This window comes from Brienomyrus brachyistius, unplaced genomic scaffold (genome assembly GCF_023856365.1).
Source record: "Brienomyrus brachyistius isolate T26 unplaced genomic scaffold, BBRACH_0.4 scaffold90, whole genome shotgun sequence".
Classification (NCBI taxonomy): Eukaryota; Metazoa; Chordata; class Actinopteri; order Osteoglossiformes; family Mormyridae; genus Brienomyrus; species Brienomyrus brachyistius.
Genome location: NW_026042365.1, coordinates 615,135 through 628,377, shown reverse-complemented (window position 1 = coordinate 628,377; position 13,243 = coordinate 615,135). Strand labels below are relative to the sequence as shown.

At 49.6% G+C, this 13,243-nt stretch overlaps 1 protein-coding gene across 2 annotated transcripts in view; it reads left to right on the top strand.

Moving 5' to 3' along the window:
- LOC125727184 (NHS-like protein 2) overlaps positions 1–13,243 on the top strand; it is a 44,098-nt gene that overhangs the window by 22,715 nt on the left and 8,140 nt on the right. Inside the window, exons 1-2 of one of the 2 annotated variants that reach the window (XM_049003893.1) lie at positions 2,642–2,795; positions 10,487–10,639. In XM_049003893.1, coding sequence (XP_048859850.1) covers positions 2,762–2,795; positions 10,487–10,639 — 187 coding nt within the window. In that variant the 5' untranslated portion in view covers positions 2,642–2,761. Of the gene's footprint in view, positions 1–2,641; positions 2,796–10,486; positions 10,640–13,243 lie in introns of those variants that run through there. The other variant, XM_049003892.1, reaches the window with a different exon arrangement.

Sequence of the window (13,243 nt, the reverse complement as noted above, 5' to 3'; positions counted from 1 at the left end):
TGCGCGGCTTTCAGAATGAAGCCGAGCCCTGCGAGGTGCGGCTGCTTCCTCGTGCAAAGCAGAGGTGCCCGGTGTCATCGACAGCTCATCGCGTGCGTCATACATGAGACATGTTAGCAAAGCGCACGGATGTGCGTCTATCCTGGGCCCCCACTTCTTTGTATCCTGTGTAGGGCTGCAGACACCTAAGATGTATTCATGCGTGTGTCGCCGCCCTGGTGGCAGGCCGTGCTTCCACAGATCCCTTCTTTCTGCATCCTGTCTTTTTGTGCTGGGAAGTGACACTCACTCGTCCTGCTTTTGCTAAGCCAGCCCAAGTATTTTTACGTTTCCAAGGGCCTGCTGTCAGCCTGCCCCCAGCTGGTGAGAGAGGGAGTCAGACCCCATATTATCAGTGTTCTCTCACCCCCCCAGGCCGGCCCGGCGTAGCCAGCCCTCCTCAGGCACCCTGCTGTCTGTCTGCCTCCTCCCCGCCTCCTCCTCAGCCTTCATCTGCTGTTCTCCTCCTTCTGTCTCCCATCCCAAATTATTTATCCTAATCCCCCATAACTGCCAGTCCACCTCACCGGCTCGTTTTAAAATTCCGCTCCCAAATCTCTGACCCCGATCCCTACACACCTCTTACAGTGCGGTTGGGGAATGATGTGCACGTCACAGAGTAACATCTGAATGTACGGCCCTTCTCTTTTCTCCCTCTATTTCTGCACACACACACACACACACACACACACACACACACACACTCGGTCATGCCCAAGCCCGCAGTCATGCTCAGCATTGGCTAACTTCCTCTCTCAATATCCCACCTCCTGTCACAGCTTAACACGTATCCGTTCGGTCTCTCCTTCCCCAGCAGTGGTGTGTAAGTCAGCAGCCGGTTCCGCTGTGCTGACGGTACCACTGCGGGACCTGTTTGGCTCGAAGTCGGGCCCTTTAATCTTACACAGTGGGGCGTCTCCTCCAAGGGGGGGGGGGTGTAAATCCAGCCCCAGAGTCTTTCATTTTCACAGAGCGCGTGTCTCAATCCCTGCCAGTCAGTCAGTGTGTGTGATGGAAGATCTCCTATCCTTCAGTTCACCTTGGTGCTGCACCCCCCCCCCCCCCCCCCCCCGGGGGGGTGTGCATGTCCTCATACAGAATCGGGTGTTTCTCAGTATAAACACCAGTCATTGCTGATCTTCTTGCCTTAATCTAATATACATGTTGTGTTCATATAGGCGAAGACCAAGTAACAGAAACACCATAGTAACAGAAACTGGTGTGATTTGTCATACAGTTTAGTGTCTGTGTATCTTTACTGATTTGCTGAATCAGTAGCTGCCAATTTCTTGCCTGGCTGACAGTGGACAGCCAGAATTTGGCTTCTACACGCCCCCTGTCCCTGTCTGGGCTCCTCCTCACACCCCCTGTCCCTGTCTGGGCTCCTCCTCACACCCCCTGTCCCTGTTTGGGCTCCTCCTCACACCCCCTGTCCCTGTCTGGGCTCCTCCTCACACCCCCTGTCCCTGTCTGGGCTCCTCCTCACTCCCCCTGTCCCTGTCTGGGCTCCTCCTCACACCCCCAGTCCCTGTCTGGGCTCCTCCTCACACCCCCTGTCCCTGTCTGGGCTCCTCCTCACACCCCCTGTCCCTGTTTGGGCTCCTCCTCACTCCCCCTGTCCCTGTCTGGGCTCCTCCTCACACCCCCTGTCCCTGTTTGGGCTCCTCCTCACACCCCCTGTCCCTGTTTGGGCTCCTCCTCACTCCCCCTGTCCCTGTTTGGGCTCCTCCTCACTCCCCCTGTCCCTGTCTGGGCTCCTCCTCACTCCCCCTGTCCCTGTCTGGGCTCCTCCTCACACCCCCAGTCCCTGTCTGGGCTCCTCCTCACACCCCCTGTCCCTGTCTGGGCTCCTCCTCACACCCCCTGTCCCTGTTTGGGCGCCTCCTCACTCCCCCTGTCCCTGTCTGGGCTCCTCCTCACACCCCCTGTCCCTGTTTGGGCTCCTCCTCACACCCCCTGTCCCTGTTTGGGCTCCTCCTCACTCCCCCTGTCCCTGTTTGGGCTCCTCCTCACTCCCCCTGTCCCTGTCTGGGCTCCTCCTCACACCCCCTGTCCCTGTCTGGGTTCCTCCTCACACCTCCCTGTCCTTTTTTGGGTTGCTTCACACTCCCCCTGTCTCTTTCTGGGCTCCTCCTCACACCCCCCTGTCCCAAATCCGGCTCCTCTACACGCCCCACTGTCCCTGTCTGGGCTCCTCCACACGCCCCCCTGTCCCTGTCTGGGCTCCTCCACACGCCCCCCTGTCCCTGTCTGGGCTCCTCCACATGCCCCCCTGTCCCTGTCTGGACTCACATCCCCCTGTCGCAAACCAAGCTCCTCCATAAGCCCCCTGTCCTTATGCGTGCTCTGCTCCGCCACATGACGCCCTGTTAGCCTCCCTCATCACCTCGTGTGTTTCAGGAAGCGGCTCCAGCACCGGGAAGGAAAGCATGACTGGGGGGGTGACAATGACACGGGGGGCTGGGTGGGGGCACCAAAACAGCAGGTTCCTGCTGGCTTCCTGCCTTTCTCCCCAGACGTAGGGGAGGAAGCTGGCCCCCTCTGCTCTCCCTCTCTCTCTCCCTTTCCCTCCCTCAATGGGAACCCCCCCCACGCCCCCTGCTCTCCAGTCGTGCGTCTCCCTTAAACACGCTCTCCCTGCTCTCGGCTCCTCCGCGGTTCCCCTCCAGGAGATCAGGGTTCGCACTCACGCTCCGGGGTCTGCCCGGGACCCCCTGCAGACATGGAGCGGCTGGAAGCATTCAGGGGCAAAGGAGGTAAGGAGGGGGTAAATGGGGTGGTGGTAGGGGCAGCATGAGCTTCCTCAAGGGACTGGGAGGCGTGAATCTAACAAGGGCAGTGCAGTGCTATGCATTGTGGTGCGTTATTCTGCCAGCTGAGCTGGTCTTTGGCTGCTTGGTCAGTGAAGTCCTGGAAATGCGTTTGAGGGGAACGTACTAGTAACAGAATACACTAGTAAGGATCATTTTAAGAGGTTTTGTAGGGTATCCTGTCGATCACCGTTCCCCCTCGTCCTTTTGAGGGACCCTGTACGTCCCGCACACGTGTATCCGAGTCGCCCTCTCTCTCCCCCTAAAACTCGCAGGAAATTGGAGGCATCAGTGCCTGAGGTGTGGAGTGATGTCATGTCACAGATTAAGGGGCCGTGGGCTCGGCGCTGGTCAGCGTCATGGAGCGCTAAAGGCGTGCTCCAAAAAAGTCCCTTGTTTTGGTAGATTCGGTTCACGTTTCCCCACAGGGCTACCGACTGGACTGTAATCATGATGTGAGCCAGAGATGTGAGGGATCCCCAGTGGGGGTCTCACACTGCCAGGGTTATAAATACACACGGAAATGAGCATTAAGCCTCATGCAGTTTTCATGCTAATGGGCCTGCTAACGAGGGCTCTGCATCACCGCTGATATGCCAGACGCTGGTGGACAGGTTTGGGCCTCAAGAGGTTTAGGATATTTGGGATAATAAGAGGCTGAAGCCCTAATGAATGGAGGAGGCTGGCATCACTCACTGCAGATTTATCCTGCGAAGCTTCTCAAAAACCAATCTGTTTTAGCTCCTCCCTCTTTAGGCCCCACCCACTTTGGGCCCCACCCACTTTAGGCCCCACCCATTTTAGGCCCCACCCACTTTAGGTTTGGTGCTGCCTTGTGCTGCTCTGAGGGTTTTGATTTAATTGGCCGGCCTTATGGCTAGCAGTCCTCTGAACCAAGCGTGACACCCCAGCTGAAGGCGCCGCCATTCCGCCTCACAGATGTCAGCAGAGTTGTCGTTACTGCTGGGAGGGGAGGGGGTCTGTCTCCGATGTTACTGCTGGGAGGGGAGGGGGTCTGTCTCCGATGTTACTGCTGACATCTCTCACTTCTCCTATTTCACTCTTCCCTGCTCTCTGCCTCCTCTTCTCTCACTCCTCCGCTCTTCCTTCTCCTCCTCCCACCTCTCTCTCTTTCCTGTCTTCCTCCTCCTGTCTCCTTCACTCACTCCTCACGCTTTTTAATTCAGTTGCTTTTGATGCCCATTTCACCAATGGGCGGTGGGAACGAACTGCACCTGTAAAAGCTTCTCTGTTGTCTTGGAAATGGCTGATCTCCCAGGCTAATGAATGGACTCTTGTATAGGTCTAAGTCAGGAGGAGGTGTGTGGCTCTGTGGGTTAGAACCTGAAGGTTGCTGGTTTGAATCCTGGGCCTGTTGCCATTAAACCTGTGTGCAAAACCCTTGACTGAAATGCTCCCTCATCTGAATGTGTCTCGTGCAAGAAGAGCTATGTGGAAAAACATTTAAAGGAATTCTGTGGCTACTGTAATCATCAGTTGGCCAATAACATACTGATTACTTACTAAATGAGAGTGTTACTTTAAAGGCTCATTACTTGTGAGAGTGTAAATAGGCAGCTGGATCGTGGCGGGGTAGGCAGATCGTTACCCCTCCTTCCCATAATCCCGCAGGCGGCCATTTGACTGTTACATAACTCGGCTGCCCTTCCTGTGTGTTCACACTGCCAGGTGTGGAGCAACAAACAGAAGCTGCACTGCTATCGCAATCCCCATGCAAAGGTGCAGGTAGGAGACGAATGTTGCTGTTAGCTCCCAGCCTCCCAGCATGCATATTGATCCCTACCGTGGGGGGGGGGGCAGCGCCCAGCTCAGATAATCAATAATCACAAAAGGGCGCCGTACTTCAGCATGACCTCGCCTGATTGGCTGAGCTTGAGTAACCATGTAGTCTAAACGCAGAGGGTGCTGAACGCGGGTTCTAGTTGCCCTCCCGCGTGTGGCCCACGCCGCTGCTGGTGTCCCCCAAAGTGGCCTGCTGTCCGGCCTATTGGCGCTGGGTTCTGGAGGATGTCAGCACACTGCTGGCCAAAATAAGTGACATAATCGCTGGCCCTTCCCGAATGATTGTTCTGGAGTAGAGGCAAACAAATCCAGGACAGGGGAACAAAAGCCCAGCCTGGCAGGCGACCAGCTCCCGCATGCCACCCTGTACTATTCCCATCATTCCTTAAAGCCATAATCTTAAGGCTAACGTGGATTTACAGGCATAGAGCCCACTGAATAATTTACACAAACGGGACTGCATTCCATCCGTCCATCCATCCATCCATCCGTCCATCCATCCATCCATCCATGATCTGCTGCCTATCCGGGGTCAGGTCACAGGGGCAGCACGCTGAGCAGGGATGCCCGGACCTCCCTCTCCCCAGCCACCTCCTCCAGCTCCTCCAGGGGATACCAAGGCGTTCCCAGGGCAGCCGAGAGATATGATCACACCCAGAACTGTATTTTAAATTGTAATACAATTTTTAATTATACGACTCTCTCTATATACTCTTTTGATATAGATGCCTGAGTATGTGCACACTGCCAGCCGCCTGCGAGCTTAATTCTGGAGGCAGGGGGGGCCACTGTGCCTAGACTCCCAATGCTGCGAGTTCAAATGCCGGCAGAGTGAATTGACAGTTGGGCCTGTGAGCGAGTCCCTTAACCCTGAGCATGTATGTAGATTTAGACTGAAGTGGCTGCTACATAAATAAAACGAAAGAGAAAATTGTTAGAATAGAACACAGTGCAATATAATAGAATAAAATAGAACAGAATAGAATGTTTATTATTATTGCACAAGTCCGACTGTCACTGCACAGTTACAATGAAATTTAGCATTTTTGGCGTTCATGCTTTAAAAACTACTACACAAATATTGCCGACAATGTTTAGAAACAATCAAAGAATGTTTACGAACATCATACATCGGATGATTAAATAACTGGAATTCTGCAGTCTTTAAAAACTTGAAGCGTTTCCACAATTTTGGCAGGTATTGTATTACTGACAAAAACATCCATCCATCCATCCATTTTCCAAACCGCTTATCCTACTGGGTCGCGGGGGGTCCGGAGCCTATCTGACAAAAACAGTAGACAATATAAACAGTATTGACAGAATGAACAGTGTTAACAGCATAAAGTGTCCAGCGGTATAAAGGGTCAAATCACTGTATTAGTCCTTGTGCACTGGGGTTGTTGGTAGTGCAGTGACCAATAGGCAAACAGGCAAGGAACGGGTGTTAAATTGAAGGTCTGTGCATCGAATCAGAATGCTGTCTGTGTGGCAGAACTGGACCTCCTGTGAAGATGGATCTCAGCGGTTCTGATGAGCTTTCATACAAGGACTGTCGACTGCTTTTATTCTTAGTTTCGGAAATGACAGAGAAAGTTATTCAGTCTAAACCAGCCTCGTGCAGAGAGAGATAATCGCTGGTTCCAAGCTGGAATATAGAAGCACAGAAACTTTAGATGAAGATCATATTTCATACCAACTTGTGGGCTTGAGTTTTATTCATTCGATTCTCTGTTGACTATTTATAAAAGAGCACAGTTAGGATCAGGTGACAGGATGTCAGTGAAAGCCGTTATTATCTGTGCATCGCACTGACTTCAGGGTGACAACGGTGGGCCGAGTGAGTACCGTCCAGGATATTTGTGGCAGTGTGAGGTGTGGGTTTTCAGAGGTCAACAAGCTGAATTGGGGTGGGGTGGGGGGTTCCTTATTTGTGACCATCTCCACTGTGGTTTCCTCTCTCAACGCCTCTGCGCTTTAATTTCCTCTTGGGTGGGTGTGGTGCTTTCGGTGAGTGTTTAGATACAGGAGGAGGGAGGAGCCCCCCCGTGCATTTGGGCGAGAAGTCGTCCCTGCGGGTGGCTGTCGGCACGGCGCGCTGAAGCACTGAACTCCTTATCCGGTAAAATACCGTGCGCTTTTCATTTATTTTCCGAGTTGTTGATTGTTAGTTGCAGTTTATGAATCTGCCTCACTGTTTTGGAGAAAGACACTGCATATCTTTGCTACCGTGGGTCGGTGTCACTGTATATCAGGTGTCTTAGCTGATGGGTATGGAGAGCTGTGTTGTTTCAGTGGGATCTCTGTGGGGATGTGCGCACTGCGAATGTGTGCACCAGCCTGGAGCACAGTGGGATGTGAAATCTGACTGACGAACTTTCAGGCGTAGAGAGACGGCCGATTGGAGGACGGGAGCATGTGACCCAAACCAAGGGCATTTTGTGGGGAGGGGGGCTGGAAGACCAGTAAGGGCGCAAGTATGGGGAAGAACCACGCTGATGTTAATTGTCGTTATTTCTGCATGTATTTCATCATACAAGAACAATGAATCAGAATCAGAATACTTTGAGAATTTTATCTTGTGTTATTCAGTTAAGAATTTGAAGTTATATATCATTTTGTTGATTTATCCGTCGTAAGTGTTGTAGCTAATAGATAAGTCGTATTATGTTCACTCAGATGCTGGTGCTGTTTATTTTCTCCTCCACGTTGAGGCTCTTCCACGGCTTAGTGTCCATTTAAGGTGCAGTGTTCTAATGTGGAGTCTGACAGACAGTCCCGCTGAAAGAGGATGGTCCATCCGCCTAAGAGCTGAGATGGAGCGTACCAGTACCAGTCAGCTGACTTGACTGCATATAATGCTCCACCCTTTTCTCAGAAGCAGTTGTTTTGCTGATATTTGTGTGTGAGGTGTGTATTGCAAAGCCTACAGTAGCAGAACTTGTCCTCGATGTCCATCCGGTCATAAGCAGAAGTTGCTGAATGTTGCTTGAGTGAACTTTCACAATGTCTGTGCCCTGATGCCCAAAGGAAGGCGCCATCTGCTCTTAGCTTTGGCCTCATGCTTTCCGAGGTGTAAACCCAGCCTGTCGACCCTGCCATTGTTCTGCTCCTGTCCGTCCCCATGGGACACACTGCAATGACACAGGAACATCTGTAGCCTTGGGCTGTCAATTGAAAAGACGGTGGGTGGCAAAGTCAAGTGAGATCCTCTTTTTTTGGTGACAGCTGAGGCGAACCAGGCAACCCAGCTAACTAACATTAGTCTAGGGACCTCCTATGGTTACCTATACAAGAACCTTCTCGTAATGTTTCGGGAACGTTTGCTCCAGGTTATTGTGCATCAGAACATTCCACAAATGTTTTGGGAACTAAAAACTCTAACACTACATAAATGTTCCTACGACATTTAGAAAACCTAACTGAAATATTGTTATAAGCTTTTTTTGTTATAAGGTTTTTTGTTTTGCACTGATTAGGGGGATGTTAATACAAACAAACAGAAATGTTGTCTATAGGTTATACAAAAGTTCCCACATTACAAATGTTAGGAGAATGTTTCAAAAACAAAACCATGCAACCAAAAACTAATGTAACAGCTTTTAACGAATGTAACAAAATGGAACAAAATGGAACAAAATGGAACAAAAAACAGCTTTCCTGGCAAACCATAGGTTCCATAACCAAAAAAATTACATTCAAAAACCAAAAATTGTTAGCTGGCAATGAGCGTAAAGAGTGTTTAGACTATTCTGGTGTTGATTAAGATGGAGGTTTGATTCCATCCTCTAACGTATTGTTGTGGATCAGACAGGCAGATATCTCAGATATTCCCCGTAAGAAGTAGTCATGAGAATGCCCTGCAAATGTGAGGTCAGGTTTCAGGTTTTATTTTTCTGTCACATGTGTTGGGAGGGGCGCAGTGAAGTTGTTTTGCAATAGTTGCAGGGGAGGGGACCGTACAGGGGGACAGTAGGACAGACGGCAGTGCGATAAATACGCTCCTCTACTTACGAATGACATACGGTCTGAACGGCCGTTCATAACTTAAAATGTTCGTAAATCGATATTCAGCATCATTTTAAGGGTATACGTAAGTACAAAGAACTAGGATGCTGGGAGTACGTACGCTACGCTGCTGCGTGGTGGGAGTAGCGGCCATAAGTCGTACTAGGTGGAATTGGCGCGTACAAAAAAAATATATGTTGTGGACAGGAAACGGGAGCCCAAGGAACACAATTTGGACTTACAGTCCTCTTCGTTCGTATGTCTGAGAGTTCGTAAGTTGAAAGTTCGTAAGTAGAGGAGCGTCTGTTCAGTACAAGGCAAAGATGCAGGACATACGACAGTATGCAAGGGGGACAAGAATGTCCAAATGGGGTTCCTTCATTTTACTGGCTTCAGACACACTCCGCAGTTCTGTTTCCTGCAGACGCTGTAACACCCGCAGCCTTGATGGTTGTGTTCTAATTTTCTCGTTAGTTTACAGCCATGTTTTAGTACACTAACATGTTTCCTGCGCACAGAGATTTTGTCATGGAAGGTGCTGGGGCAGAAAGTGGGGGCAGGGAGCCAGTCCCTCCCCATGAGAAACCTAACCAGTGTGACATGGTTCGAGGAACCCGCCCTTCTCAGAGGTTACATCAAAGCTTTCTCTTATGCCTCGACAGATATAGAGTGACCTCGTGTGACAGTGAGGTGTGGTCAAATAGAAACCCACCCAGCTTTCTCTGGGTTAAAAACATGCACACTCTCTGTGACGCCTTACATGTGAAATGTGTAGGAGACATATGATTGGATGGACTATATCTGTGCACTGAATGTTCAGCATCGTTTAATAGACCTTATGAGTAAAAATATTTAAAAAGGGGTTTCATTTGGCTTTTAAAGGTAGAAACACTTTGCAATGATATTTTCTGTTACATGTCACAATAGTTTGCACATTTTCACTTAACTTGTTTTGTAAACCCAGATACAGCCTCAGGTTTCAGTTTCTGCATCAGGGAGTGAAAATAATGCTGTTCGCTCTTTGGGGCGTAAAGGAATGGAAAAAAAAAAAAAACGTTTACGTCTCTTACAAAAAGTCCCTTATGCCCAGAGGAGAGTAAGCAGAGCTCCCCTTGTGTTACCTTCAGCTGAAGTGTCTTTTACCAGGACTGGGATCCCTCTCACTAGGTGTAATCATATCGATCCCTCTGCTTGGGTTTGGTTCCTGGCAGTGCCGGGTATCCTGGCTTGGGTGTTTCCCAGGTTCGGGTGTCCGCTGTCCTTCCGAGCTGCATTCTTCAGCGGTGGGAAGTCCTCAGTGTCTTCTCACGTCCCCGACCTTCTTCATGAAGTTTATGGGCTTTATTGATCCTTATGAGTCATTCATGCGCATACAGCAGTAAGGTGCATAGAGGACGAGTAAAGCAAGTACGAAGGCAATGCATAACGCAGTGAAGTCAGTCCACTGCAAATAAACTAAAAAGTACACGGTGCATATATAGGATATCCTGAAAAACAGGGTAGTAAGGAGGTAAAAAATGTATTAAAGATGAATAAATAAGCAAACCAACAAATAAATAAATTAGCAGAGATGCGATTCTCCATGGGTGTCGTTAGGTCGTAGCACTCGAGGTTATCGCTCCGTGTGTTTTAAGCTGAACCCTGAGTATTTTTAGCCGCGATGCTAATCTCACTTAAGGAAAATACAGTCAAGCCCCACTATGGTGCTCTGATGGCCAATAGGAGCTGATCTCTTTCTGACTGATATCTGCTCCAGGTAAGAGCGCCATACATTTATATTCACGTTAGTGCATTTTAACCCCCTCTTTTTCTGTCCTCTCTGTCAGACACCACTGACTTGGACTTGGAGAGCAAGCAACCGGCCCACTTCCAATCGTCATGGCAACAGCACGTGAACGTGTTCAGCCCGTGGAATAGGCCCGAGTGCGTTCAGGAGCTGCATCAGGAGGCACAGGTCAACCTTCATCGGCTGCTGCAAGGTAGGGACGTGGGCGCGCGTGTGGGGGGCGACCCTTAACGCTGACACTGTTAGGCGTTTGTAGGCCACACCCATTTCCTCCGCCATGCCTGCGGATTTCAGCTGTAACACGGCCCTGCCGCGTTTTCCTTCCTCTTGCCTGTTTATCGGTTGGGCAGAATAGGGGACACTTCTCCTTTTTAAGTTTTTCTGAATTTTTGCATACAGTAAAACTGGATTTTTTTTTTTTGCTGGTTTTTGGACATTTTTGTGCATTCGACGATCACTGACGGGATTAGCATTTAAAATTTTTATTCTAGAATAGAGGGACATTCTGCTGCCTTCCTAAAGAGCGACAGTCCCCTCTATCTTACTGTTTGCATTATCTTGTATATTGATGGCTGCAGGACAATGTTGTTGTTTGGTGTGATTTGTAATTTATCCTCTGCTTAAACAACAGGGTGTCGGACCTCATAAAGACCACAATGACATCACACACTAGTCAGTCTAACAATGATAATGCGCTATTAATTACTTAAACACTCAAACATCCACAAGTGCTGCTCCTCTTCTGAGTCTCTGCTTGTTCTCATTAGCATTAGCATCCATGAGTGCTGCTGCTCTTCTGAGTCTCTGTCTGTTCTCATTAGCATTAGCATCCACAAGTGCTGCTGCTCTTCTGAGTCTCTGCTTGTTCTCATTAGCATTAGCATCCATGAGTGCTGCTGCTCTTCTGAGTCTATGCTTGTTCTCATTAGCATTAGCATCCACGAGTACTGCTGCTCTTCTGAGTCTCTGCTTGTTCTCATTAGCATTAGCATCCATGAGTGCTGCTGCTCTTCTGAGTCTCTGCTTGTTCTCATTAGCATTAGCATCCACAAGTGCTGCTGCTCTTTTGAGTCTATGCTTGTTCTCATTAGCATTAGCATCCACAAGTGCTGCTGCACTTCTGAGTCTCTGCTTGTTCTCATTAGCATTAGCATCCACAAGTGCTGCTGCTCTTCTGAGTCTCTGCTTGTTCTCATTAGCATTAGCATCCACAAGTGCTGCTGCTCTTCTGAGTCTCTGCTTGTTCTCATTAGCATTAGCATCCACAAGTGCTGCTCCTCTTCTGAGTCTCTGCTTGTTCTCATTAGCATTAGCATCCACAAACACTGTTCCTCTCCTCACTGTCGCTGCTTATTCTCACTAGCATTAGCATCCTCATATCCATAAGGTATTCATATTGTAGCAATGCTCTTTATGCCCTGTGTGAATCAGGAATATTTATATGCTCTACACTATATATTTGGATCATTTCAGAATAATTGTGAGAGATCTAGCTATTCAGCTGAAACCCATTCAATTCAGTAGCGGTAGCCATTTCCACCAATCATGGTCATTCATGGTGCCATGCTTCTGTAGGTGCCACATCATTATGCATGCCTATTGGTCCACGGGGCACCTATGCAGTCCAGCTGACCTGGTCTGTACTGTCCTCCAGAGTTCAGCTAGTAAACTTTAGGAATTGCTCAATGTCAAATTCCACATCAGGACACATATTGAATGGGTGTATGTAACAGGTCTGATCAGGACTCAGGCTCGGACTGCCCATCAGGAAGCTGGGGTAATGAGGGCTAGTGAGGGCCAGCAATATATACAATAGGGAAGCCGCCCCCCCCCCCCCCCCCCAGCCAGCGAAATATACATCACAGACGGTCATTCATGGTCATAGAAAACAATGAAAGACTACTTCAATATCAACGGTGCCTTTGCCATCATGGTTCTCTTCATATGGGCCAAAGGGCCATGGCAGTATTGTAATATGCATATTGGGACTGTTAGCCCTCATTAGAGTTACCTGGCACTGTCAGTACCACCCCCCCCCATTTTGGGTTCAGAGGTGCCTGACTGAGGTGTTTACAGACGGCACCACAATCTTGTAAACATCTCAAAGTGAGGAGTCCGTTCTGCGCAGGTGGGGTATAAAATCTCTGTCTGCTTTGTGACGGGTCCCTAACTGCAGACGGCACAGGCAGCGCGTGCTTAACAGGCTCGGCACTCTCGCCAAGCAGGCCGCCCTCGCTTCAGAGGCGTCGCAGGAGGCTCCCGTGCAGCTCCGGTCTCTGAAGGGAGCATCAGCTTTCGTTTGTGTGTGTCGTACGTTTGTTCCGCTTCTATCGCGGGTGGGGGCAGAGTTCAGCCCACGTTGCCTGGGCTGATTTCCATTTAAGCCTGAGGACAGAATGGGTGGGTGTAGTTAAGATCTGGTTCGGGGGAGGGTGCAAGGGGGGGTGGTCATAATGAGTTGCTGAAAGCTGTGGCGTAGTAAATACTTTTCTTTACGGGAGTCTCTGAACGGCACTGTGAGAGTTTCACTCGCTGCCCGTGTCACAAGACCCCACTCATTCAGGAGACTTGTGGTCTCTGTGTTACATCATAAAGGTGGTCTGCTTAACGTCACGAAGGCCATCTGTGTAAATAAGATATGCAGTTCTCGCTTCGAATATGAGGTTTCCATTCTTTGTAATGAATTGCAAACGTCGTTAGCGCAAATGTGACACCCATACCGTGCACCTTGATCATATGCTCGACGGGCTTTATGCCTTGGGTCAAGTTACGGTGTTTACTCCGGGCCCTGAAATGA